The sequence below is a fragment of the Pestalotiopsis fici genome, assembly GCF_000516985.1.
Source record: "Pestalotiopsis fici W106-1 unplaced genomic scaffold PFICI_Scf_7, whole genome shotgun sequence".
Taxonomy (NCBI): Eukaryota; Fungi; Ascomycota; class Sordariomycetes; order Amphisphaeriales; family Sporocadaceae; genus Pestalotiopsis; species Pestalotiopsis fici.
The window spans coordinates 406719-431674 of NW_006917097.1; the positions used below are offsets into that span (position 1 = coordinate 406719).

Sequence of the window (24956 nt, forward strand, 5' to 3'; positions counted from 1 at the left end):
CGCATTGTGCCCTACCGCGAACGGGGTATCATTAATAAGTAATTTTTGCATAGATCAAAGCCCAATCCTACCCTTATGCTGTGACCCGTCTCTTTTCCATTTCCCTTAGTTTTTAATATTTCTTCTGCAGTGGCGTCAGACGTCAATCACGTGGACAGAAACACAGAAAGTTCCGCGCCCTCTCCCGAAATCTAGCCCTCCTTGATCGCGTCTTGCCAAACCTTCATGCGGCAGGCTCTTCTTTCTCAGTGACGGACGTTTCTGCTTTCTCAGTGACAGATCTTTCTGTCCTGCCCGTGCTGGACGTTGTGGTGTTTTCTGCTGGAGGATTCTCTGGGTTCTCAACCGGCGATGTCTTCTCGGTCGGCGAAATCTCCGGTCTGTCCATCCGCCTCGCAAGTCTCTGCATGACTTTGATGAGCTCCGGGATCTTGTATGGCTTGACGAGCACATCATCGCAGCCGGCGGCCTTGGCCTCTTGAATTTGTTCAATCCGGGCATTTGCCGAGACGGCAATGATAGGGATGCGGGGACCACGCAGTTTGCCTTCCCGTTCCAGATCTCTGATATTTCGTGTGCAGCTGAGTCCATCCATGATTGGCATCTCCATATCCATCATTACCACGTCGAGAGGGAATTGGCCATCCATGCGGTTGGTGAGTTTGAGCTTCTCTAGAGCTTCCATGCCATGGTTGGCCACTTCTACCCTGTAACCCTTATCTACAAGTCCGCGACGTGTGATTTGCTGGTTGATCAAATTGTCCTCGACAATGAGGACGCCTCTAACAACATTGTCCGATGGCGCCACCGTCTGAGGACGTGCCGACTCTGACAATTGGTGCTTCGGTGGTACACTGCTGGTAGGAGTTGGGATAGCTGGAACAATGGTCTTAGCTGTTGCTCTTGCCTCTTGAAGAGCCTCGGGGCCTGGAACCATGGCAGCAATGTAGAAGGCAAAAGTGGAACCGTGCCCAGGTCGAGAAGCAACACCAATCTGCCCTCCAAGCATTTCGGTTAAGCGTTTACTGATGAATAGTCCCAATCCAGAGCCACCGTACTTCACGTGCGTCTTAGGAGATGCCTGTACGAAGCGTTGGAACAGCGAAGACTTTTCCTCATCAGTCAGTCCTTGTCCAGTGTCCTTGACCTCGAATGTAAGATAGATCACATCTGCATCGGTTCTTTCAGGCTCAACTTGGATAAGTGAGGCGTCCGTCGTATGTGGTATATACTGCAGAGAGGATATATTGTCTGTTGGCCTTTCCTTGCAGGCGCTGAGCTTGATTGAAACGTTCCTCGTTGCTTGTGACTTGGTGAATTTCAATGCGTTGGTCAAGAGATTGATCAAGACCTGTCGCAACCGTGACGGATCAAAGTCTAGGAACTCTATGTTGAGGTCGTCATACGCCTTATCAATCGTCATTGTGAGATTGATGTCGACACGTCGGGCTTCTACCTCAAACATCTTCAAGGACTCTGTAGCGACGACCCTGGGGTCCACTGTGGCCGAGCTAATGGCTAAAAGGTCCGAGTCCATCTTGGACATGGTCAGGATGTCGTCGACAATGTGCCGTTGATGTTGAGCGCAAATATCGATGGTTTCTGCATTGTCGATACAGGTCGAGAGCAGGTGCAGTAGCTCTCGATGGGCCTCGGCGTCAAGCACAAATGGGCCCTTGTTGCTTTCACGCTTTGCCTCCTTCAAGACTTGTTCGCCTCTGGAAGAGGATGCAACAACCGAGTCAGCGCACTGGACAATTGCGCTGAGAGGATTTCTCATCTCATGACTTGTCATGTCGATAAAGTTCTCCTGCTGGCGTTTCGATTCGATAGCCTCGTCTTTGCGCTGTCTTTCAACTTCAAACTGTTGTCGTTGCAATGTCATGTCTACAAGACAGCCCGTAAAGGTCTCGATCACACCGGAGGTTTTTACTGGCCTAAAGGACGCAAGGATGCAGCGCGGTGCCACGATCTTGTTCCCTGCAAAGTCTTCCTCTGTCCAAAGGGTGTTCAGGCGGATCTCGGCAGATGCTTTTTTGCCCTTGGTCGTAAGTCTCTCCAGAGCCTGATTCAGCAAGGGCATGTCCTCTTCGACAACGCATGACTCAAATGGCTTGACCTCTTGCTTGGTAAGGTCTATCTTTTCCAATCCACACATTTCAAAGAACGTGCTGTTTGCCCAGATTAGTCTGCCATCCGACTGCATTTCATACATGCCGACTGATGCATTCTCGGCTAGCTTCTTCAGATTCTCTGCTTGAGATGCCTTGCGAATCGCAGCGTCGGCGGCCTTTTTGTGTAAAGTGACGTCGGTCATGCAGGCAAAGATTCGTATTACTGTGCCGTCAGGGTCTATCTCGGCTTTCAGAGCTGCGCTGATGTATCGTTCGCGTGGGCTTTCGTTACCAAAGTCCAGGCCAACTTTTTCAAAGGCCGGAGAGCTTCCGATGGGTTGTTGCAGCGGCGCATCATCGTCTCGGTAGATTCTGAACTCGAGGTTGACCGTTCCAGTATCCTTCATCTGACTGTAGGCACGAGCTACAGTCGGTCGATCCTCCTCGACGACACGGGAAAAGAATTCTTGCTGTGTAAGGCTATCAGACTTGGTCACACCAGTAATGTTGTGCCATGCGTCATTAGCAAATGATATTTCGCCTTCGGGACTGCCAAAGCACATGCCCACAGGAATGAGTTCGGCAATGGCTTGGAATTTGGCAACCCATTCATTGGCCTCCTTGGTTTGGACTGCCAGTTTCTCCTTCAGCTTGGCTCGGTCGTAGGCGGCTTGTTCCGAGATGTTCCTGTTTCTCCGCGATTCTTCCTCCAGCAAGACGACAGAGGCCAAAGTTGTAGCTAGCTTCTGGTTTAGCAAAGAAATGAACTGCTGATAGTCTAGTGCATATGGTTGGCGGGGGTTTAGTCCGAGTATAAGTAGCCCCATGACGCGTTCGTCCTTTGTTGGTTGGAGCGGCAGGACGATGGCCTCGTGACACGGTTCCTCGAAGCCACGCCAATGAACACCGTGGAGGAGATCTTCAGGCAAAGTACCATCTTTTGTCGATATGAGTATCGGCTCTCGTGTGCGAATGGCTTCACGGTAAGCCAAGGAGAGACTGCTGTCGTTTGTCGACAGTGCCAAGTTGGAAGGTGCCAGAGGATGGTTTTTGGGTACGCCGAGCGAACCTTGAAGGCGGCAGACACTATTTTCTTCGTCCTTTGCCGGCGAAGTCGAGTCCGCCTTGGTGTTACCATCTACAGAGTACAGGAGTGCAAGGGGAATATCGTAGCTAGGCTCGCAAGCCTCGAGTGCCTCCAACGTCTTGCGCCAGTAGGATTTGGCGTCTCTTGCTGTGACCACAGACTCGCCAATATCGATGAGCAGATGCATGCGTCGGTCCCAAAGACGCATTCTGGTTGTATCGCTCACCGGTTGCAAAAAGCCGACGTTTTCCTTGTCCTTTTCTGTCACTATGGGGACAATGGACCACTTGAGATAGGTCTCTTCCTGGCTGCCATCTGACTTTTCGATAAAGAAGCGCCACTCCTCCTCTTCGCTGGCATGTCGCTTGGTGGTTGCCTTCTTCATTGTCTCGTGAATTTTGTCGCTGAAATCGGGCCAGGCGTCTTTGAGGGGTTTGCCAAGCAGGCCAGGGTGCTTTGCGCCGCATAGCTTGGCAAAGGCCTCGTTGTAGAGTGTAGTGAGGCTAGCCCCCCAGTAAAGCACTATTGGTCTCGAGTCTGCGAGAATTTGGTTAAATGTTTGGTGAAGTTGCACTGGCCATTCCGTCATGGGTCCCAAGGGCGTCGAGGACCAGTCGGAGCTGTTGACGGTGAGCACAAAGGGCTCTTCTTGCTCCGGTGTCAAGCCTGGGACAGTGAACTCTTCTCCCTCGCTTTCCAGCGCCGAGCCATTGCCCGTGCCTGCGGCGGGGACCTTGAGCAGAGTGTGGCTTCGGTCATTGTGTCTAATCTTTGGCCGCTGAGGGGTGTTTGGTCGTCGTTGCTCGTTACTGGAGACAATGACATATCTGGAATGGTGTACTGTGCGAGTCCAGTAGTGGTCCATATACGAGGTCGATTTCTTTGGCTCATGTTGCCCGTTGACGTCGGGCTGGGCTTGGATCCAGGCCCAGAACTGTCCCTCGTGGTTCAAGACAACGTCGAGGATGGCATCGTGGAGGCTCGGGTCGGCCTCGAGGGCGGCATTAGAGAAACGGACGGCGGTGGTGGCAGCTCCGTCTTGTGGCAGCTCTACAATAAAAGTTGGTCTAGGATCTGCTTGGAAGAGCTCGAGGATGGCGTCCTCCAACGGCAGTCGCAAGTCCCCCATCATCGGAACCAGGTAAAGGATGGGCGGCAGAACTTTCGAAAGGGTGGAGGCATCATTCGAGAGCCAGTTGCATAACTGAGTTCCATTCGCAGGGGGGAGTCGTAGGCTGGATTAGGTACTGGCGATGGGCGATCGCAGCAAGCAGTGAGCAAGCGGTCGCACGCAGGCAGTACAGAGTCCCGAGAAATGGTCTCGACGGCGCGTCTGACGTTTTCTCAAACCTCGCCAAAAGACATCACGAGACAAGGCTCGTCGTTGAGAGCGATCGATGTGAGATGAGCTGAAGAAGAGAAATGTCGCAGTGTGGGAATTAATTCAGTGGAGTCCAAGGTGCACGCAGCCGCTAGTGAGCTGACAGTTCGGTCCAAGCGCGATGCGGTTATGTCATTCTAGTGCTTCCAGGGGAGTGGCTCCTAGCCTCTTTGGCCTCCTGGGACGCTCCTAGCAAATCTAGGAAAGTTTTCACTGGCTGTCCGGCCACGTTTTTAGAAGCTGAACCCCTGGACCGCCCTTAGCCTGCGCCGTCTCAATTACAGGAGAGTCTCGGCAGGCAGGCCGGCGAGCGAATGGGCGCTTTATCGAGTGGCTTTCTTCATTAAGCATGTAGTCGTCATCGCCTAACGAGAACGAATAAAGACGATGCATTCGATCTCAAATCTTACTGCACAAGGGGAGAGAATTGGACGGTAGGTTCTCTGCAGCCACGTCACGCAATGTACTCCGATGCCGTGCAGCGTCTCGGTGCATATTGACAGCAGCCTCATCGCTGCATATTTCATCAAACAAATCTCCCAAAGAAGAGATTTCTTCCCTTGCCAAAACTCAAGTCGGCATTGTATCCGCCTCTCCCGCTCGTCTGTTCTGCTTCTTTGTCCTACCCAGAATCCACCTGCTTCTGGGCAACGGGCAACAAAATAAACCCGAAAGTCGCACATGATCTTTTTTATTTATTTATTTTAACAAGGGCATCTAAAGACCTCGGGTATGTATGCAAGTTTTCGCAGTCTACGTGCGGGTCCAGTCAGGCCCTGACCTGGCAAAAGAGAGAAGGAGGAAAAAAAAAAATTGAAAAAAGCTTTTGAGGGGCCCCAGTCATTTGGACGGGATTGCCAGAATAATCATGTCGGGCTCTGTGGCACTCATTACTGACTGAATCATGTGCCTACCGAAGCCTGACTCATTTGAGAAATGATCACCAGAGAACAAAATCGGGCATTGATACAAGCTATTCTTAGAATATCCATCTGTCAGTGGTCACCACTTGCGGGCCGGTCGCACATCGATATAAAACAGCCCAATGATCTACTTTCACGAAGCCATAAATTACAATCGTCGTCTACTATTTACATACTATGCTTCGTTATTTTGTGATTGTTCATGGCTCTCCGATATGAAGCCCAAGAGACAGCGGAACATGGTGGCATCGCATGTAGGTAGGTGTACATGCATGGCATCGCATACATATGCATGATACGACTCAGTCCATGGCAGAAATACCCAGTACAACACATGCACTTCACCGATGTAGCCGTGTCCTGTATCTCTATTCGCGAATCGAGCAGTAAAGGCTGTAATCATTTCGTAATGTGAACCAATTTTTGAGATTCATATACCACGTGGAAACGGAATGTGTGGCTATGGCGGCCCAAACGTTCTGTCATCTCAGGCGGCAACTTGACGGGAGCATAATTTCCACCATGTGTTCATGTCCAACGTGGTATAGAAGTCGGCTGCGCCGGATAGTGGGTATAACTCGGGCTTTGCAAAAATTACGACCCATTCAACATCAGTCTGATTGCTTTTGCATATTCAGCAAAGGGATTGCAACGACTGTGTACAGAGTATTTGTCATTTGTCTTTGTACTACAAAGCGGCCAGCGGCATACAAGACATGCGTTTCTAGAGAATGGGTTGTTGATAGAACAACTTTTTGTCATTCTGCTGACAATATTGATGTCTTCTTTGTGTGTCCCGAGTTGAACACAATGGATTATTCAAAGGGGCGACTTCCTTTGTTATTATGTCCCCAGTTGTCGAAACGTAAAGTGGAGAGACCCATTATATATGGGCATTCTCATCGCCATCCTGATGACATCTATTCCATTCATCTATTCATCGATACAGGAAATCGAGATTGATTCAACTGGTGAACACTGAGCAGCATCTTGGTTTCTTTGAAGGAGATAATTTTGAACAAAATCAGTCTGGTTACTGAGATATCATCCTTGCAAAATGGACTCTTACTTGAACACACCGATGGGGCCCCGAAAGCCTCTCTCGCGGGATCCCAACGAGCTCCTTCAACAAACAACCACGATGCTTTTCACCAAGTCTGAAGTCCCTGGTTCCCTGCGCGAACGACTTATCGGCGATTTCGTAGGCCTATTCAAGCAAAGGGACGAGCTTGATGCCGACGTGCTGCTGAGGAAAATGTTCATCATCCTTGATTATTACTACTTCCAACGAAGCCTATCAGAGCATGCAGTTCAGTTGTCCATCTACAACCAAGGCCCAACGGCGAGTGACCTGGCAGGTTTGTATATTGGTGGAGGTATTTACATGTACAGACACTCAGGCAGTAACGGAGAGCGCATTACGCCCTCGGAGATGATTTCTACTCTCATCCATGAGATGACACACGCTTACTTTGCTGTTCTAACGGACCGAGCAAAGCGTCGAGAACTGGTGGACAAGAATGGAGGCCATGGGCTACCATGGAATGCACTTTACCACTCCATCATTAATGATGTGTGTAAGTGGTCGCCTGAGCTGGCTACATTTGGACAGCTGCTTGACGAAAGAGGCACTCCGGAGAACATTAACGATGCTAACAGACTATCATATCAGCTCGATCAAGATGAACATACGTCAGACAACAAAGGTAAAGGTAAGTAGTAAGTCCAATGTCCCAGCACTGACACGTAGGTGGGGGAAATAACTAGGTAGGTCTGTATCTCAATCCCATAAAATTGACTTATTCGTATAACAATTGAAATCTGAACCTTGTATATTGAGCCACATATGTTATTATATCAGTGACAGTAGACAGTTTGGACCTGCTCCAGAACTCCATCAAGCGTTCGTTTTACCAGAAGAGTATGTACACTTGTTTGCTGAGGTGAGTACTAAACCGACCCGGATATTTACGTGATGTTGACAGCGACCTTCGCGAGGGGGCTGTTCCATTGCTCGAGCAATGCTGAGATGTGGCTGCACCTCATTGTCAGTGTCCGGATCGATAAAAGACGAGGCATACATACATGATAGAGCATGTCTCAATGTATGCTACATCTCATTCGTTACTACAGGCACATTTGATAAAATTAGGTAACCAGTCTGACGGCGAAATCCAGCTGTTCTTATGTAATCCAGCGCATGGTCATGCAGCACGACGCCGCATTGAGCTGCAAACATTTAACAAAATGATGGCACGTTTTAGCGAAGGTTGAAAACAAAAGCCGCAGAATGAATGAGTGGCTGGTCGTCGGGTAAATCCTTTCTTTGATGCCATTGTCCATCAGTCAAGTAGCGTCTACATTGAAATACCATGTCGGATGTCAATTGCATAGTCACTGTCCCATCTGTGAATGCATACAAGCATCCAATTGTCTTTGACTGGAGTGAGCTCGGGCTGCTTCAATACGAGATCTTTCAGAGCTCCCAACCCTATCACGGCCGCCGGTTGCCGCACGTCTTGACCTTTGCAGGAAATGGACCCTTTGGACCCGGGCGTATTGGTACCTGGAAATGCAGGGAAACTGCCAATCAATTGATGATAAGCTTCTTAGTGGCCTGTGTCATTGTCGCGACCCCCCAAAATCCAGTCCCAGAAAAGGCCTCTTCTTTATCGGGCAAGCAGGCAAGGGTGCCTCGGCTGCCAGAGTTGCCAGTGCTGTTTGTTCTGCTTGGGAGAGGTTGGCAAGTCGGATCTGCTGTGCATGGGCAAACAGCAGGGTATCAAGTGCTGACAGGGGTCAAGTTGGCTCGCTAAGCAAGAACGGCGACATCGAGAACAGGGGGGCGGCCGCGCTTCAACGCTCGTTTGGCACGTTTGTTGTGGTGATTGTTAGGCAGATAGATGTATGTACTTTCTTGTCGCCGGTTGCATCGACAATCACTTCGTATTCACCATTCCAACTTTTTTTTTCCCTTCTTTCTTTTGCAATACCAACATCATCACCCTTTGGTCATTCGTTTCCGAACAAACGAGAAATCTTCCTGGTGCGAATTCTAATGTTTAATGGTGCCAGCGCTCACGTCTCTTCGATTTCACTCACCTCCAAGGGTCCGTCGCCACCTTGATTGATAACCCGTCGCACGAATACAACTGTGCGCAACACACCCCTCAAAACCGAGATTCCAGGTCTGGGACTGCGTCGGCGCCCTTCCGAATCAACCGCTGGGAAGGAAGCTTGCCTTGCCGGATAATTTCTGGTCGTCTTTTCTCCTCCAACACTTTTGAATGCCATGTTCAACTATCACGGATCATCGTAGCGATCAGTACTCGCACCGACCATCTGGATCGTCGTCTCCAGCACTAAAAGCGCACCCTCGGGAGGATCTACCGGTATCTACCAGGTACACTAGGATGTGCCCATTGTTGCGACGCCGTCCGTGCTCAGCTCGACTATAACCTCCCAGCTTTCCGATCATACCAGACCAGACACCTTACAGTACTCTCGAGATCACAACGTCACTTATTCGTACCACGGCGCCCAAGATGCCACCGCCCCTCTGCCGGTTGGGGGCAGTGGCACTTGTGCTCGGGTCCTTCCTCACCGCGACAACCCACGCCAGAGAGTCCACCTACATCTCCGGTACATCTCTCGATGGAGTCACAACCTCGTTGGCGGTCGACCGCACGCCTGCGCTCTACACTGGCGACTTTGGTGATTGTTTAGGCGGACAGAGCTTGCTTAATGTGACAAAGTTCGATGCAGCCTTTTATTATGACAATTCTACCATCTTGTTCCACCTCGATGGCACAACCAGCCTGAAGAGCGAAGCATTAATGAGTAGGCATCAACTTGCAATTTCTGGACCCAGCATGGGAAGCTAATCAGAGTTACAGTGTATATTTCCGTAGAAGCATACGGCCAAACGAGGTTCACCATGACGTTTGATCCATGCCTCGTCAACATTTACAGCTTGTGCCCCATGAACGCCACTGTTCCTATCACCGCCTTCGCCCTCTTTCAGGTTGGACAACAGCAGATGTCAGGCATTCCCCAGATTGCCTATGAGATACCCGACTTCGAGGGCTATTTTCGACTGCAGCTACTCTCAAATTCGAGTCAGACTGAAATTGGATGCTTCCAAGCTGTCATGAGAAATGGTGCAACCTTTTCTCACCCAAAGGCCATCAGCTCCATTCTCGCCGTCTTCACAGCTACCGCTCTGGCCGCCTCTTTTGCGACTGCCGCGTACGGTGTGAGCATACCTCACATGAGGACTCACTACGCACATTCGTTTTCGGTTCTAGTTGTGTTCGAAACGTTCCAGTCAGTTTTCTTCTCGGGGGCTCTGTCATTAAACTGGCCCAGTGTGTTATCCGCTTGGTGGTCCAATTTTGCTTGGGCAGCAGGTCTTATACCAACGGCGGGCATGCTACACTCCATCGATTCTTTTGCTGGCGTGAACGGTAACGCAAGCCAAGTTGGGGGTGCAGGTTCGACCATTATCAACAATAATGGGGGTGGATTGGCTCAACAAATTTACGGCCGATCGCCAGTGGCCGATGTGCTGGGCAGTCTCCGTAAACGATCCCACGAACTCGTAGGACGGAGCGTCCAACTGATGAAGCGCCAACCATTCAACGCAAGCGACCCTTACGATTACAATTGGAATGGCGACCCGGTCAAGCCTGGAATGCCTATCCCCGGAGATTGGAGTGGGTTCGCCGGAACTCTATCCGAGCTCAGAATCCCCTCTCCTGACGCATTCATGATCAGCTTTGTGTGGCTGCTAATTGCGCTTGTTGCCGTGGCTTTCGCCGTAGTGTTGCTCAAAATTTCCCTTGAGGCTTTGGTAAGTGCACTTTTCTTCATCGTCATAGTTTCAAACAATCCTTCCACGCACTGTATCATGATTGTCGTGATAATTATCGACAGAAAACGAGTCAAGGAGTTATTTGACTAATAGGTGTTTAGGCCAGGTTGAAATGGATCAAAGAGGACCGCCTCGTATACTTTCGAGGTCACTGGAAAGGCTATGTCACTACGTCACTACTACGAGTTGCATTCATATCCTTCTTCACCATGTGTGTCCTGGCAATGTTTCAATTCAATCACGCTGGAAGAATAGGTCCCACTGTCATTGCAGCGATTGTATTTGCAGCCTTCACATTGGGCCTTGGTGGAATCGGTGCATACGCATTGCGTTCTCGTCTACGATTTGGAAAATTTGCCATGGAACCGGATCGCATCCAGTTTCATCGTGGTCACATTTTGGGCTGCGTACCATGGTTCGTGCCGATTCGAATGAGCCAGTTACGAGAACAGGAGTTTTCGCAAAGGCCACTGGGTTCAATCCCATTTGTGCGCTGGCACTTTGTCGATGATCAACCCGACAGAACAAGAGTCCATCAAGATCAGCCGTATATCAGACGCTTTGGTTGGCTCTTTGCACGCTACCGCTTATCGCGATGGTGGTACTTCATCTTTTGGATGGCCTACCAGTTCGTTCGAGCATGCTTTATTGGCGGAGCAACAACTAATCCAATTGCACAAGTCTTTGGCCTTTTCATTGTCGACATTATATCTCTTGTCGTTATTGCGACCATCAGCCCATACGAAGGACAGCGAAATACTGTGATTGCCGTCTGGTTGTTGGGGATCAGTAAAGTCGTCACAACAGGTCTTTCCGTCGCCTTCTTGCCCGACTTCAACCTCGATCGTATCTCGGCAACCGTTGTTGGCGTTGTCATCATTGTGATCCAAGCCCTTCTAGTAATTGCTCTTTTGATCATGATTGTTTTGAGTGGCATCTCCTCCTGGATGTCGCTCACAAGAAATCGTGAATACTTTCCATCTGAGCGACTCGAGGGTATTAGGATCAGATACTTTGAGCATATAGAAGCAAAAGCTTTGGATAAGAGAGCACCTCTGGAGGAAAGGACTAGGTCCAAGAGAAGCTCATCCGAGAGTGAAGTGAAGGTACCGCCAGCAGAACCTAACTTCTCCGTGGCCAATGTTCGACGCATTTCAAAGATTGAAGACGAGTACGACGACTACTTCCCGGATTTGGAGCCACACGCTGGAGTACATTCTACGTTCAGCCCCCGGCCTATCAACCGAACCAGCCGCACAAATAGTGTTAGTTCGCGGCATTCAGTCAGTAGCTTGCCACGCGCCGCCCGTGGACATCGTGCTTCTTGGAGCTCGAGAGACTTCACACCATGGACAGAGCTGGAGCGGCCGGGCACGGCGCTGGCCAATCGGTTGAGTGGAGGTCATACCCCAGATCACTCGACTACAAACGTGACCGGAGTCTTGAAAAAGCAGGTATCAGTCGCAAGCCTGAGAGCTGCTGAGATACCTATCCCTGAAAGTCGGCCAACGACAGCATCAGAAGATACGGTGAAAATTGCCCAAACAGAGGATGAAACAAAACCAGAACCCAATATCAATGGAGCTGAAAAGTCTGAGGCTTTTTAAACACACCAGTGACATGCTACTATTGTGGCTGTTGCGATACCTGAAGTTCCGCTCACCATTGTGTAGCTCATGAATTCAGGGGACAAGCATATGACCTTGTTCAAGAATGACGATATGACGATGAGACGAGAATACATGATCGCCCGCAAAGATTAGACAAGGCTATACGAAGCTAGACGCAAGGACCTAATGGGATGCTCTCCTTTCAGCAGAGCTACACGGAACAAACATGCGCTGGAGTTTTCAAAGAAACAAGAAGGCAATAATAACCTTTGCTCTTTTCAGTCAGCACATGATGATCTAATAATAAATGCAAGTTCCAAGGTTGAAAAAAAAAACAAGAAGCTAATGGAATCATTGCCAACGCTCTGCCATGTGATGTACACCTGCTTTGTTAGTCGTACCATGAAACCGAGCGCAAGTCTACGATAGTAATGCGCTATGCGTGAGTAAACCAACAACATTCTCAATTATGCGGCTACCTGAGTAATCCTATACATTTACCATGTCCTCGAGTACAGCAATCCAGATGCGTTTCTACCGACAAAAAAAAGAGCCGTTCTTCAGCCTTGGCCATGGCAAGTATGACTCGTGGGACGTGTTGCTACATGCAGCAAAAGGTTGACAACATTCCAGATCAGGAAAGGTCCAACAGCCGACAGCGGCAATGATTCCAAATCGGCAAAAACAAACAAGCAGAAAAAGAAAACCAGAAGAGTCTTGCGGAGACAGGTACCTCTACTCGTCTTGACGCATCTCGGAATGCTCGGAGCGGAACAAGTAGTCAAAGAAACTGGAGCGACCCCTGACGAAGCCTGCAGAGGGTTTATTGTCACCATCGCCGCCGGGCTGAGCGGGGTGCTGGCGATGGAGGTTGGCGGGCGTCGTTGGTGGCAGCACCGGCGGGGTGGTCGTGCTTGACAGGATCGAGGACGATTGGCTGGTTTCGGTCGTGCTGCCACTGGTGGTGGTGTTGCCAGATTCGGTGGTCGAGGTCAGGAATGTTGTTGGGGAACTGGTTCCGGTGATGGAGGATGCTGTAACTATGTTTTCAGAGTATGGTTAGCTCGAGTGTCATCATTTCAGGACTTGCACAGAATAGGGGTTGAATGACATACCAGAAGAAGATGAATCAGATGTCGTGCTTAGCGTGCTATTACCTGCATAGCTCGTGCCAGTGGTAGTCGTGACCTGCATGGTGGTGACGGAGCCAGTCAAGTCGGTCGTGGTATCCGTGCACGTGGTGTCTGTGGACCAAGTCGTCGTCTCACTTTCGGTGCAAGTCGACGTCTCGGTCGTGGAGGAGTACTCATCGGTGCAGGTGGTTGAAGATGTGGACGAGTTTCCATACGAGATGGTAGAGCTTGACAAGGTGGTGGTAGAGACGGTGGTCTGAGTCTGGGTACCGTTAAGGCTGATACTGCTGCTTGTCGACGTTGTTGCGGATTGTGTCAGGCTGGTGGGAGATGTCAAACTCGACAATGTGTTTGTTGTCGTGGTTGACTCTGCCGCAATACTGGTCTCGGTTGTTCCAGTAGAGCTATTGGAGCTGATGGTGGTCTCCAACGAGGTTGATGATGCTATACTTTGTGTGACGGTAGTAATCACCATGGTTCCATTGACTGTAAAGCTCGAAACAATTGCTGGCTGCGGCGTTGGGGTGTGGCCAGAAGTCGTTTCCGACAAATTCGAAGAAGTCGCAGTGGAGGACGTGGCGGTTGCAGTACTTGCTCCCGACGTTGATGAAGAAGGTTCAGACAGCGTTTCGAATGCACTCATCGTGGAGCTGATGATGCTTAGGCCTTCAGTTGTCGATGCAGACGTGCCAGATGCAGCTTCGCCTGTACCCGAGGTCTCTGTGGTAGAGCCAGTCGACGAGACAGAACTGGTTGTCGTTACAGAGATGGTTGCGCTTGTTCCGCTTGTTGGCGTTGTCTGACTCTCCTCTGTACTTGCACTTGTGCTTGCGCCATATGAACTTGTCCCGCGTGAAGTAGACTCAGAAACTGTTGTGAGCTCTGTCCAAGTGCTCAAAGCCATGGTTGTATTCGCAGAGACCGAGACAGTGCTGGTAGCAGAGAGTGGCGTCTGCTCGGATGTGATGCCCAAATATAACGTTTCAGACGTCGTGAGGGTCGATATTGCAGCACCCCCAGGTCCACTCAAGGTCATGGTGATGACCGTGACAATGATGCTATTGCTGGGTGGAGTAGCGGGGATGGTAGAGATGCCACTTGTCGATGAGGTCACGCTTTCCGTACCTGTAAAACTGGGAGGGGTCCCAATGCTAGGGACCGTTGAGCTGGTCAAAGGCGTCGACAGGCCAGAAGAACTGTTCGTAAGCGGCAGAGGAAGTGGCGTCGTCACACTGACGGGACCAGGACCCGTGGGCGGCACCAAGTCAGAGGAGGGAAGACTGGAAGTTTCAAGAGTTTCAGTGCTGCTACTCAAGGATACAGGTCCAGTAGTTAAACTCGGGCTTGTTGATGTCGTCAAAATACCCGACGTCTCCGACTCAGTAGTGATGGTACTAGTCTCACTGCCCGAAGGCTGGCTAGTACTCGAGGTGGGTGTCTCTGTGACTGTTGGCGAACTCGTTGATGTGCCAGAGGAACTGCGCGTCACACTAGTTGTCGAAGTGAGGCTGCCGCTTGCTTGCACAGAAGTGTATGAAGTTGCATTTGCGGTTCCTGAAATGGTCGACGTCACGATGATGGTTCCAACTCCGCTGCTGCCACTGGCCGACGGACCATATGAGGTAGTTGTACTGTTACCAGCTGGGAATGGCGGCGTCGAGGTACCCATGACCGAATTGGTTGTCACACCTGAGATACTATTGGACAATGAGGATGCTGAAGTTGTTGATACATCGGAACCAGTTGTTGAACTCGGTGCCACTGTAGTGCTGGTGGAGCTACCAGAAGATTCTGCCGTGTCCGTTGTGGGAGCTTGCGATGAACTGATACCAGAAGACGTGGAAGTAACTAAAGATCCAGATATACTGCTTGTGATAGAACTCAAGTATTCGCTAGAGACTGATGACGATGTGACATTTGGACCAGCTCCCGTCGAACTGGATGATGTAGGTTCGCCTGTGGCTTGGGAGCTGAGACCGGTACCTGTGGGACCTCCTGAAAAGGTGGAGTTCGAGGCAGGAAAAGGAACGGTCGTGCTCCCAGATATACTTGGACCAGTTGTAGACTCTTGAAATGAGGAACCACTGGAAGCAGTCGTTGACTGATCTGAACTACTCGCACCCACCGAGGTGAGCACTACGGTACTCAAGATGGTGATGATCGTTGGCTGACCGGTTGCATCCACCGAAGTAGATGACAGAGTGGTCAAGGTTGTTATGACTGTCGACATTCCTTGACCAGCTGGTGAACCTGGCTCGCTGGTAGTGATGATCAGGGAAGTACTCTCAGTCACTGACGCAGGTATAGAGCCAGAGCCAGTGGCTGCGCCAGTGCTCGAGGCATTTGATGCCGGGAAGGGGACCGAAGAGGAAAGATCGCTTTGGCTTGCGGGAACGGTAGTCTCAGAGTTTGAGGTTGACTGACTGCTCAAAGAAGTTTCCGTTCCAGAAGTTACAATAGTGACGTTACCAGTTGAAGTCGTGATGCTAGTTTCAGTAGTGATAGCAGCAGGTACTGTCGTAGTTGTAGATATCTCTGTCGCTGTGCCATTGATTGTAGTTGGGATCGAAGTCGCCACTATACCACCACTGGTTATTGTGGAGACCACGGTGATTACTGAAACATGCTGAGAGATGGTGACATTGGACGGCGATGCAGTCGTGCTGTTGGTAACCGAGGGGCTGTGTCGAGGGGTTGTTGTCACGGTCAGACTCCCTGTCGCCGGCTCACTTGTCAAAATGGTTGCATTACCAGTCGTTTCAGTTGTGGAAGAAGAAGTGGTACGAGTTGTCCTCAATGTTGACAGGAAAGGAGTGACAGTCAGGTTCCTCGTCTCGGAAGTTGAGGTCAACGATGTGACACTTGTGCCAAGCAAAGATGTACTGTTCGAAACGGGGAAAGGGACGCTGGATGAAGTCCCAAGAGCAGTTGCAGAACTGGTCACCGTAGTTGCAATTGACTCACTTGTACTTGTGTCAGTCGAAGTCGAACTCTGTTCACTTGTAGTCACCGGGATACTACCAGTCTCGGAGCTACTAGACGTGGCAGTGATGGAAGAATCTGAAGTCTCGCTGACCTGCGATGACGCACTAGTCGATGATCCTGAAGTACTAGAAATATACGTTTCTGTAGAAGAACTAGATGCTTCCGACGATGTAGTTGATTCAGACGGGACAGTGGTCGCGGAACCAGTGCTATCAGTGGATAGCGACTGCGTGCTCTCAGCGGTAGAATCATCGGTAGCAGATGCAGTGATAGGTGAACCTGTCGAATTGATGCTGGATGGGACAGTCTGAGATGCTGTGGAGTTGTATCCATAGCTGCTGGTGCCGCTCAATGACGTTGTCTCTGTAAGTGACGATGAAGGACTCTTCGTGCTAGACGAGATTGACGGACTCAATGAATTCGAGTATGAAGTCGACCCTGATGCAGTTGACGACGGAGATGAACTCGACAAGGAAGTTCCACTTGCCGTGATGGCAGCCACACTCGAAGCATATATAGTTGTACCAGGACGGATTGTAGTGCTAACATATGTCTGGCCCAACGAAACAGACGTGATGATAGACGTCTGTGGAGGAATGGTTTGGGCGATGGGTCCACCTTCAGCACCATCTGATACACTAGGCGTAGACGCAGTTCCTGAAGTGCTGGTAGACGTGATTGTAGACGACTCCGTCTCGGATGTCTGGAGATGTTAGTTCTAAGTCCAGTGGTCATGGTTTGTGTCACCAGAGTGGCATTAGGGGTGGACTAGAACAGGGAAACTCACAGATGAGACAATTGACGAGCTCACCGATGATGTACCAGACGATACGCCAGTAGAGCTTTCAGCTATAGGCGAGCTGGTACTAGTGGACTCTACGCTTGAGGCAATGGTCATCGAAGAGACGGTACTACCGGTGGACTGAGAATTGGACGTAGACTGAGTACCAGTGGTTTGGCTGACATCCGACGATGTTGCAGTGAGTGCATCCGAGCTGGTTGAAGTGAGCAATACACTGGTTCCTGAAGTTGAAGAAGTCTCAGCACTTGTTTGCTCGCCGGTAGTCGTGTCAGTGACTAAAGAATCTGTTCATATTTAGCGTGAATCTTTTTCCTTTTCGGGTTCCATCTTGAGGCAAATCTTACCAGTGGTCATGACAGATCCAGTACCTGAGCTTGAGGACGATCCAGATTCAGTCGAGATAGAGCCCGATGTAGACGAAGATGAGATGGTTAAAGTCAAGCTGGCATTGGAAGAGACCGAGGACGTTGTGGACAGAACAGGAGACGGAGGCGGACGACCATAGGGAGGATAGTTAGAATCAGCGAACTCGTGAACATCGCGAGCAGCCATGGGAGCGCCATGGGGTTCCTCGACCACATGGCCATCAGAGACGTCTGACCCAAAGACAACCTCGTGCCAGTCAGCAAAGGCGAAGACGCTCGAGATGGAACCCAAGAGGAGGACTACCGACAAGATGTCGGCAGTGACGAAAAGAGCTCTCATGCTGGCTCTTCTCGAACGATCTTGGCTGGAAAAGTGACAACTACAAAGAAATAGACAGATGGGGACGGAAGTGGAGTGATTTCCAACAATTGAAGCCAACCGTCATCAAGGGAGGCTGAAAGAACGAGACGTCGTCAACCGCAAGCCAGGGTGCGACGACGAAGACAAGGAGTGAAAATGATGACGATGTAAGTCCTTTGGTTTTTGGACCAAAGGCGTTGAAAATACCACTTTGAATGGGATTGACCAAAAGTTTGAAAGGAAGATCTCGTCGGCGTTTGACTTGAGAGAAGCCCTAGAATAAAAGGTCGAAAGAGGGAGCGCGTTTGCGTCGTGAACTTGAGACGCGTCTAAAGTTCGTAAAGTGTTTTATGGGTGTTTTAGAGGAATCATCTCCCATTGAGGAACTGCTACACTAGCTTGTGGCTTTCTTTTCAAATTGTTTCTAGACACAACCAACTGAGGCCCGAAGAGGGTTACAAGTCAAGTTGCTCACCAGGCTATTTCCATTGAGCCACGTCAGGATGGCTAGAACGAGGTGGACACCGAATATACATGAGCCAGATATACAGTCTTGGGGTGGTACAACCCGAGGTGAGGAAGTCAGACTTGACATACGTCTGATGTGTGTGCAGAACCGTTTGACATCGGGTGTGTACCTGAGATCTTTGGACCCTGGGACCTGTCATCTACCGAACACGGGATAGCCGCATTGGTGATGCTTGGAGATTACCAAGGCCAATAATCAGCGATCGACCTCTGGCATGAGATAGTCGACGCGCGTCTCCTACAACACGACCAATACTGGAGATTCCGGGCAATCTGTAGAGACTTGGCATGTTCATTGATAGCAGTCTGGCCCATGTTGCCTTGATGTTGCTGCTTCTCAGACAGCACGTAAGCGTTGTGGTTTGATTCAAGTTGGAATGATACGAAAGAGAAACTCTTATGTCTTATACCCCTTCGATCGTGTTGATAGAGACTGCGAATTGGGAGTAGGAATTCCAATCCGCAACGGTCAAAGGGATACTGTGTTTCCAAAACAAATCCAAGTGACATAAGACCGAGATCAACGAGACCATCAACCGAGACCCTTCATCTTCTTTTGTTGGTCAATATCTATCCCACTTCAGACGGTCAAGCTGTGATCATTCGTGCCAATATGGCCCAGGGGATTATTCTTGTTTGCATGAACCAAATAGTAACATGGAGCAAACTTGTTGTCCAATGGTAGGTGGAACAAATCACCTCGAGACCGACACCGTTGCCTGTTGAATAGTGAGGAGTAAGTAGTGGGGAAAGCACTTGCATGCATACATTCTATGGGCATCAATTGGCACGTTCAGGGAATAATTCATAGCGCACTCTTTGCTAGAACCTTTTTCCCAACGCAAAGTTGGGTGCCCAGAGACACTGAACGATGTTTGCAGCTCTTTCTGTGAATCCGTTTTTGTACTATGTAGTGTACGAAATCAGGAACTATTAAGGAAGCAATCACGACTTGAATATAATTCTTAGTCTTGGTCTCGAATACGAGGATCGTACCGAGAGTACCACCGGCAATCTACGTAGGACAGTTCACCCCAAGTTCCCACCAAGTCGTTGGACGTAGCTAGATGAGGTTTCAGATCACGGAGGAAACGGCGTGAAGGCGCCATTGGCTGAATGACATTTACTTGATTGGTATTCTCATGCAACTCGAGCCGAATATGATGGTTGCGCATAACAATATATGGCACGTCACGTCACGTCAAAAGCAGTCAAAGTTCAACGGCGCCCAGGACAGTGTCCAGTGCATCGTGCTATTCGATATATTAAAGTGTGTATCCATGAAAGAACTTGAGGTATTCAATTGGTGCATCCAATTTGGGGCAAGAACTGAAGCTAGGCCAAAGTTACTCAGTGGCTTCTCTGCAGAATCTCGATCAAGTCATCTCGGGAAGATCGGCCTGCCGCATATCTTGTGTTGCACATCCTGTGCGACTCCTACTCGGCTTTCCTGGCTGCTTCTCGGAGCTCTGGGGCCGTGCTATCGTCCACTGTAAAATTTGAGATGAATCTTAGCGTCTGAAACTTGACAGCACTAGTAGATGGAAGATCAAGATCCTTGTTGGCAGGTAATGTCAAGTGTGACCCCTGTATGTTCAAGATCTGAGCGATAAAGATGCAACATTCACTTACTTTGGGATTCCTTGGACTCGATGTCAGCCGCCCAAAGTGCAGCACCCACTGCGTCAAATCTTAGTATGCCAGTCAAGTCAGATGTGTCAGAGTGATACATACCGGTATTGGTGAAAGCAAAGAACATTGAGGCGAAAGGAATCATTTCGAGCAGTGTGGCCACAGTTCCAAAGCTTGAATCTTTCGTTAATAGAAGATCACAGCACTACATACCACAAGTACTTACGATGCGTATGCTCCGGTATGCCTCTCAAACCAATCTGCGCGCCGGTGTGCAGACCACTTCTTGAGTTGGAAGTACTATGGTGAACCAATCAGAGCCAAGAATAGAGAAGTATGGGGTCCAACTTACACGATCATGCACACTTCTTCCACGGGTTCGGCCTGATGGGCGTGTAAGTCCAAGTTTACCCCCAAAGCGTTGAGCGTCACTCACCTTGAAGGACAATGAAGATGATGGTACCAACAACTAGTATTCACAATCTTGTTTAGATAATCTGGGAGATTAGAAGGAATGTACTTTGGGCTCTTACCAGGAATGAAGTTGAGAGGTAGATACATGATGTATCGAATCAGTGCCTTGGGGCTGTACTTCTGGAATGGACTCTTGAGAATCTTGCCAAGTCGTTCCATTGGGTCTCTGCCCGACTTCAACTCACGACCCTCGCTCACGATACCAGTAGCATTCCGAGCAACCAAGACTCCGTCAAAGGTATCGAGAAGCGCATCCTGGAGGAAAAAGTTGCGCGAAATCAGCGAGACGATGGTTGAGCTCTCGTTCAAGATGAGCAGGACCGTAGTCAGAACGGCCAGAGGACCGTTGACGAAGACCAGAATAGCGAGCTGCGGGAGATAGGTGAAGAAGAACATGCCGCTAATAACGGCAATGGACAAACTCAGTGTCGGTATGATGCGGGACGCGAACGGCTTCCACAGGGAACGGTGGGAGAGGAAGTAGACGATACCCCTGATCATGGTTAGCTCGAGCAGTCACTATCGGGGGGATCCCATGACATCTTCTCCCAGGCAATTCGCGAGATTATGCAGTACCCAGGGACACCACCATGGCGCTACGTCTTGAGATTGTATGGAGTGTATCTAGGTGGTAGTATTCGGAGAAGCTCACCTCAGCGGATACAGAAAAGCGCCGCTTCGAGCCGCATCGGCAGCCAGAGCTCTTGCCTTGTCATAATCTTCTTTGCTGGATAGGAACGATTAGTCGTGCGATTGAAGGGGATAGTCCAGAGGGCGACTCACGCGACCTCTTGAGCCTTGGCCTGAACGTGGCCCACGATACCCGAAGAGGACATGACTGGAGCTGTGTTTACTTGGTTCGTTCACAATATCTGAATAGCAAGTTTTTGGCAAGCAAATCTGGAAGCAAAAAGATGATATCTTAATCAAAAAGCTCAAGGTATGTTGAAAGAAGCAAAAGACAACAAATCCAAGCCCAGCTTCAAGCTGTTTCTTTGTTGTGTGGTCGTGTGAATCAACATTGCGAGCTTCCAGAATTATGTCGTCATAGTTGTCTGTCCCAGCAGCCCGTCCGACCCACTTTTCCGCAAATGCGCTGCAGCTTTAATATGTGTGACAGAAACAGCCCGGGCATTTTGCTCCGCTGCATAGAGCATCAATTGATGCGCAAACAAATATACCTACATATGTACCAATGCTCCTTCAGATAAAAAGACATAAAAAATAACACTGGATAAGAAATCCTCCATGTTTCCCCCTCTGTTTAACACTATTCGTCACGCCCACTTGTGAGAGCACGTCAGACAGATCACACTGACTCCATTTCCTGTTCAGTCTCCAGCAAGCTTTCCAAAGTTGCTTCTAACGAGCACTGTAAGACATTCAGTTCGGCAAAAACAGCATTGGCGGCTGAGCTGTTGACTGGCAACCGATACCAACATTGTAAATCAGACCCGCTGCCTGCTCTGCCCAGGTGGCATCATCTGCACCAAATTGTTGACACAGTCTGCCTTCTTCTTCTTCTTTTTTTCCTCCTTCGTAGGGTCGAGACCTGTAAAGAGCCTTTGTTGTTTGCATTCTTTTCGAGATGCGCTTCCCGACCTCTGCTGCCTCCATTGCAATCAGTGCAGCGCGCGGCGAAGCCTTTTGCAGCACTGCCTAGCGAAGCCTAGTAGCATTTTAAGGTTACTCTAACCCGTTGGATCTAGCCCGCCGGCATGATGAGCAACCCAGCAATTTTACAACTACTGAAGCCGACTTTCGCTGATTGGCCAGGAGAGTACATGGCCTAATAGTCGCTCAGCCGCCGACAATATTCATTGTTCATTCGTGAGCCTGCAGATTGCTGCTACATCCAGTTAATCGACCAAGGTCAAGACGTGCCGATGTTCGTCGTCTCTCAGGGCATCGCCGAGGGGAAAATCGCCTTCAAACATCATTTGGTACTCAGTTGCGTTACAACAGAGTTGGGTGTATCTGTCGGTGGACAGTATGACAATGCAGAAGCATCGGGAAAAGAAAGATAATACGGCCAATTTTCGCACACATACCTTCAAAAATGTTTGTCTCCACGAAAATACAGTCAAGTTGAACAGTTGTGAGTGGCCTACCCAAGCAACACACGTACGCCCACGATCATCGAAAGAGAGCTTGGTCCCGAACTACGAAGCTGACTGCTGATTTTACGTAAACCAAAAGAGATACAATGACCAGCCACCCAATGTTTGATCATTTTCCTCGGGTAAAGTGAGTACGCGCTTCTATCGTCGTGGGCAAAGAGCTGGACACTCACTCTGCAGCACTCGTGAGCAGCACAAGCATCTAACCTATCAGCCAGAAATATGTGTACATTTTATTGATGATGTGATTGCCACTTTGGTCAACAAAACCGACCCTAACACAAGAGCCGCATCATGTGTTCCGCTTCATCCGTGATGCCACTTGTGTTTTCTAAACTGAGCTGAGCTGAGCATGGGGAAACTGGACCCCAAAAGCCTCACGATGCCTGGCCTAGAGCCAAGGCCTTGAATATCCCGCCAATAGCCACTAACGCAGCTGAACAGACAGGGAAATCTCCAATTCAATTCTCCGCCGTGACATTCGTTCCTGGCTCTACGCGCCTGAAGTATTGATTCCGGTCCGCCAAGATGGGCACATGGCGACAAGAATGAACCACGAGTCCCATTCAGGCAATCTTTGCAGCTTGACAGGTCTCATTATTGGTTTTCTTCTCCCCTTCACTCAAGCATCTGAGGGCCCCATGGTAGTAATTCTTTATGGACGGCATCAAATTGCCGCCGCCTACTGCAACACCCAATTCTCCATCTAGGCTCAAAATCATCTGACAATTGCAGTGCGACCTCGGCAAACCTTTTAAGGTTATTAATAGGCCTCAGAATTTTGTTCCGAATGGGACGTTTTCATCGCAGCATCTCCAAAAACGATGATAGGCTGGGGGCCAACACGTGCCCCCAGATCGTCGCATGCTTTCGTGGTGAAAATTCAAGCCAGGAACAACAACTAGGTTACCCCAAAAATGTAAAATGTGGTGGAGTTTAGGTGGACAGGGGGTTCCCCAGGCGAGGAATCGACGGCAGATCTCCAGAAGCTTATCTGACCATATGCACCCCGCATGATCGCTTGCCAACTCAACTTCCCCTTTCCTGATATTGTGGCCGTCTAACAGGCGACTCCGGCAACGACCCTTTCCCCCCTCTCTTCCATTGGAGAACACGGCGCAATGACCTGAATGCGGCAGGCGACAAACGACTTGGCCTTGCCAGCCACCGGGGGTCCCGCTTCCCATCCGGAGTCTGGTACCGTTGCCGATATCCCCCTTACCGACAAGCGCTGCCAGGGCTTAGATGGGCCCGGTGCGCTGCTCTCTTTGGCGGGACTATATGATTCCCTCCCCAAGCCACCAAGACCCGGCTAATGCAAGGCCGTGTCCATTTGAAGATTTGGAGATCCGGTGAGGGTGTTTGCTGTCGTGGTATGGTACGGGTTTCTGCCAAGGACGTGACAGCTTCGAATTAGCCAAGAGGGGACCCGTCGGTCTTATTTTCATCCAATGTCCAGGTTCTTCCATCACGCGGGCAGGAGAAAGAGAGGTGAGAATCCTTGGCCTGTTGGGCTAGAGATTCCATCGACGTCTTGGCAATGGAACACTGCGACCTGAAAAGTCTGGATGGACCAAAGATAATCACATGGGTCACTGCAACACCAAACCGCATTCAAGATTACGGATGGGGTGGGAACACAACAAGCACCTGGTCAAAGTTCACTAGGGGCATGATGCCAGCGACTATATGAGCACTCGTCGATCCGAACCTGATCGATTCTTCTTGGGACGATCACGGGCCAGTCAAGATATCGCGAGCAGTCTCAAGTTTCAGGTCTTTAACCTCTGCCTCTGTCTCAGCAAGCTGCTTCCGCTGCCGCCGCCGCCAAAATGAAGTTCTCCCTGTCCGTTATCCAGACCCTGCTGGTCGGCCTTGTGGCCTCGGCCCCAGTCGAGCTTCTGGAGCGCAAGACCTACGGCACAACCTCCAATGAATACACCACTGGAGGCTGCAAGGGAGTCATTCTCTTCTTTGCTCGTGGCACCTCACAGGATGGCAACTTGGTAAGTCAGCAGTGTGCATTATCTTGTCTCATATCCATTGATACGCACCCTTGCTAACCTGTATCCCTCACTTTGTAGGGAGACATGCCAGGCCAACAGCTCGCCACAGCCCTCAGCAACGCCGTAGGCACCAACTTTGCCGCCCAGGGCATCAACTACTCGGCCAGCCTGCTCGGCAACCTCAACTCGGGCGGGTGCCCGCCCACGGAAGCCGCCGAAATGACGTCGCTGCTCAACGCGGCGGCCTCGGCCTGCCCGAGCTCCAAGCTCGTCGTCGCCGGCTACAGCCAGGGCGCCGCCATGGTCCACCGCGCCATCGAGGACGCCACCGCCACCACCGTCAGCCGCATCGCCGCCGCCGTCACCTTTGGCGACACCCAAAAGGCCCAGGACGGCGGCAAGATTCCCAACATTGCCACCTCCAAGACCAAGATTTACTGCAACACGGGTGACCTTGTCTGCGAGGGAACCCTGATCATTACCAGTGCCCACACCGATTACCTCTCCAGCGTGAATCCTGCCGTTCAATTCATCACGTCGCTTCTGTGAGAGCCTTTGCCAT

The 24956-nt window shown here is 50.2% G+C and overlaps 6 protein-coding genes across 6 annotated transcripts; 3 read left to right on the forward strand and 3 right to left on the reverse strand.

Annotated features, from left to right (window-relative positions):
• Nucleotides 1-223: 223 nt before the first annotated feature.
• PFICI_09764 (uncharacterized protein) lies at nt 224-4330 on the reverse strand (the record flags this gene model as incomplete). Its single annotated transcript, XM_007838345.1, has 1 exon — nt 224-4330. The coding sequence occupies one exon, from the start codon at nt 4328-4330 to the stop codon at nt 224-226; it is 4107 nt and encodes a 1368-aa protein (XP_007836536.1).
• Nucleotides 4331-6562: 2232 nt separating this feature from the next.
• Nucleotides 6563-7225, forward strand: PFICI_09765 (uncharacterized protein; the record flags this gene model as incomplete). Its single annotated transcript, XM_007838346.1, has 1 exon — nt 6563-7225. One exon carries the CDS (start codon nt 6563-6565, stop codon nt 7223-7225), a length of 663 nt encoding a protein of 220 aa, XP_007836537.1.
• Nucleotides 7226-9050: 1825 nt separating this feature from the next.
• PFICI_09766 (uncharacterized protein) lies at nt 9051-11985 on the forward strand (the record flags this gene model as incomplete). The annotated part of the gene is made up of 3 exons (XM_007838347.1): nt 9051-9345; nt 9402-10357; nt 10480-11985. 3 exons carry the CDS (start codon nt 9051-9053, stop codon nt 11983-11985), a joined length of 2757 nt encoding a protein of 918 aa, XP_007836538.1.
• Nucleotides 11986-12723: 738 nt separating this feature from the next.
• Nucleotides 12724-17613, reverse strand: PFICI_09767 (uncharacterized protein; the record flags this gene model as incomplete). Its single annotated transcript, XM_007838348.1, has 4 exons — nt 12724-13022; nt 13104-16809; nt 16894-17192; nt 17253-17613. 4 exons carry the CDS (start codon nt 17611-17613, stop codon nt 12724-12726), a joined length of 4665 nt encoding a protein of 1554 aa, XP_007836539.1.
• A 1986-nt stretch (nt 17614-19599) lies between these two features.
• On the reverse strand, nt 19600-21104 carry PFICI_09768 (uncharacterized protein; the record flags this gene model as incomplete). The annotated part of the gene is made up of 9 exons (XM_007838349.1): nt 19600-19652; nt 19795-19842; nt 19897-19967; nt 20021-20094; nt 20147-20178; nt 20231-20263; nt 20328-20761; nt 20921-20995; nt 21052-21104. The coding sequence occupies 9 exons, from the start codon at nt 21102-21104 to the stop codon at nt 19600-19602; spliced, it is 873 nt and encodes a 290-aa protein (XP_007836540.1).
• A 3116-nt stretch (nt 21105-24220) lies between these two features.
• On the forward strand, nt 24221-24943 carry PFICI_09769 (uncharacterized protein; the record flags this gene model as incomplete). Its single annotated transcript, XM_007838350.1, has 2 exons — nt 24221-24394; nt 24473-24943. 2 exons carry the CDS (start codon nt 24221-24223, stop codon nt 24941-24943), a joined length of 645 nt encoding a protein of 214 aa, XP_007836541.1.
• Nucleotides 24944-24956: the final 13 nt, after the last annotated feature.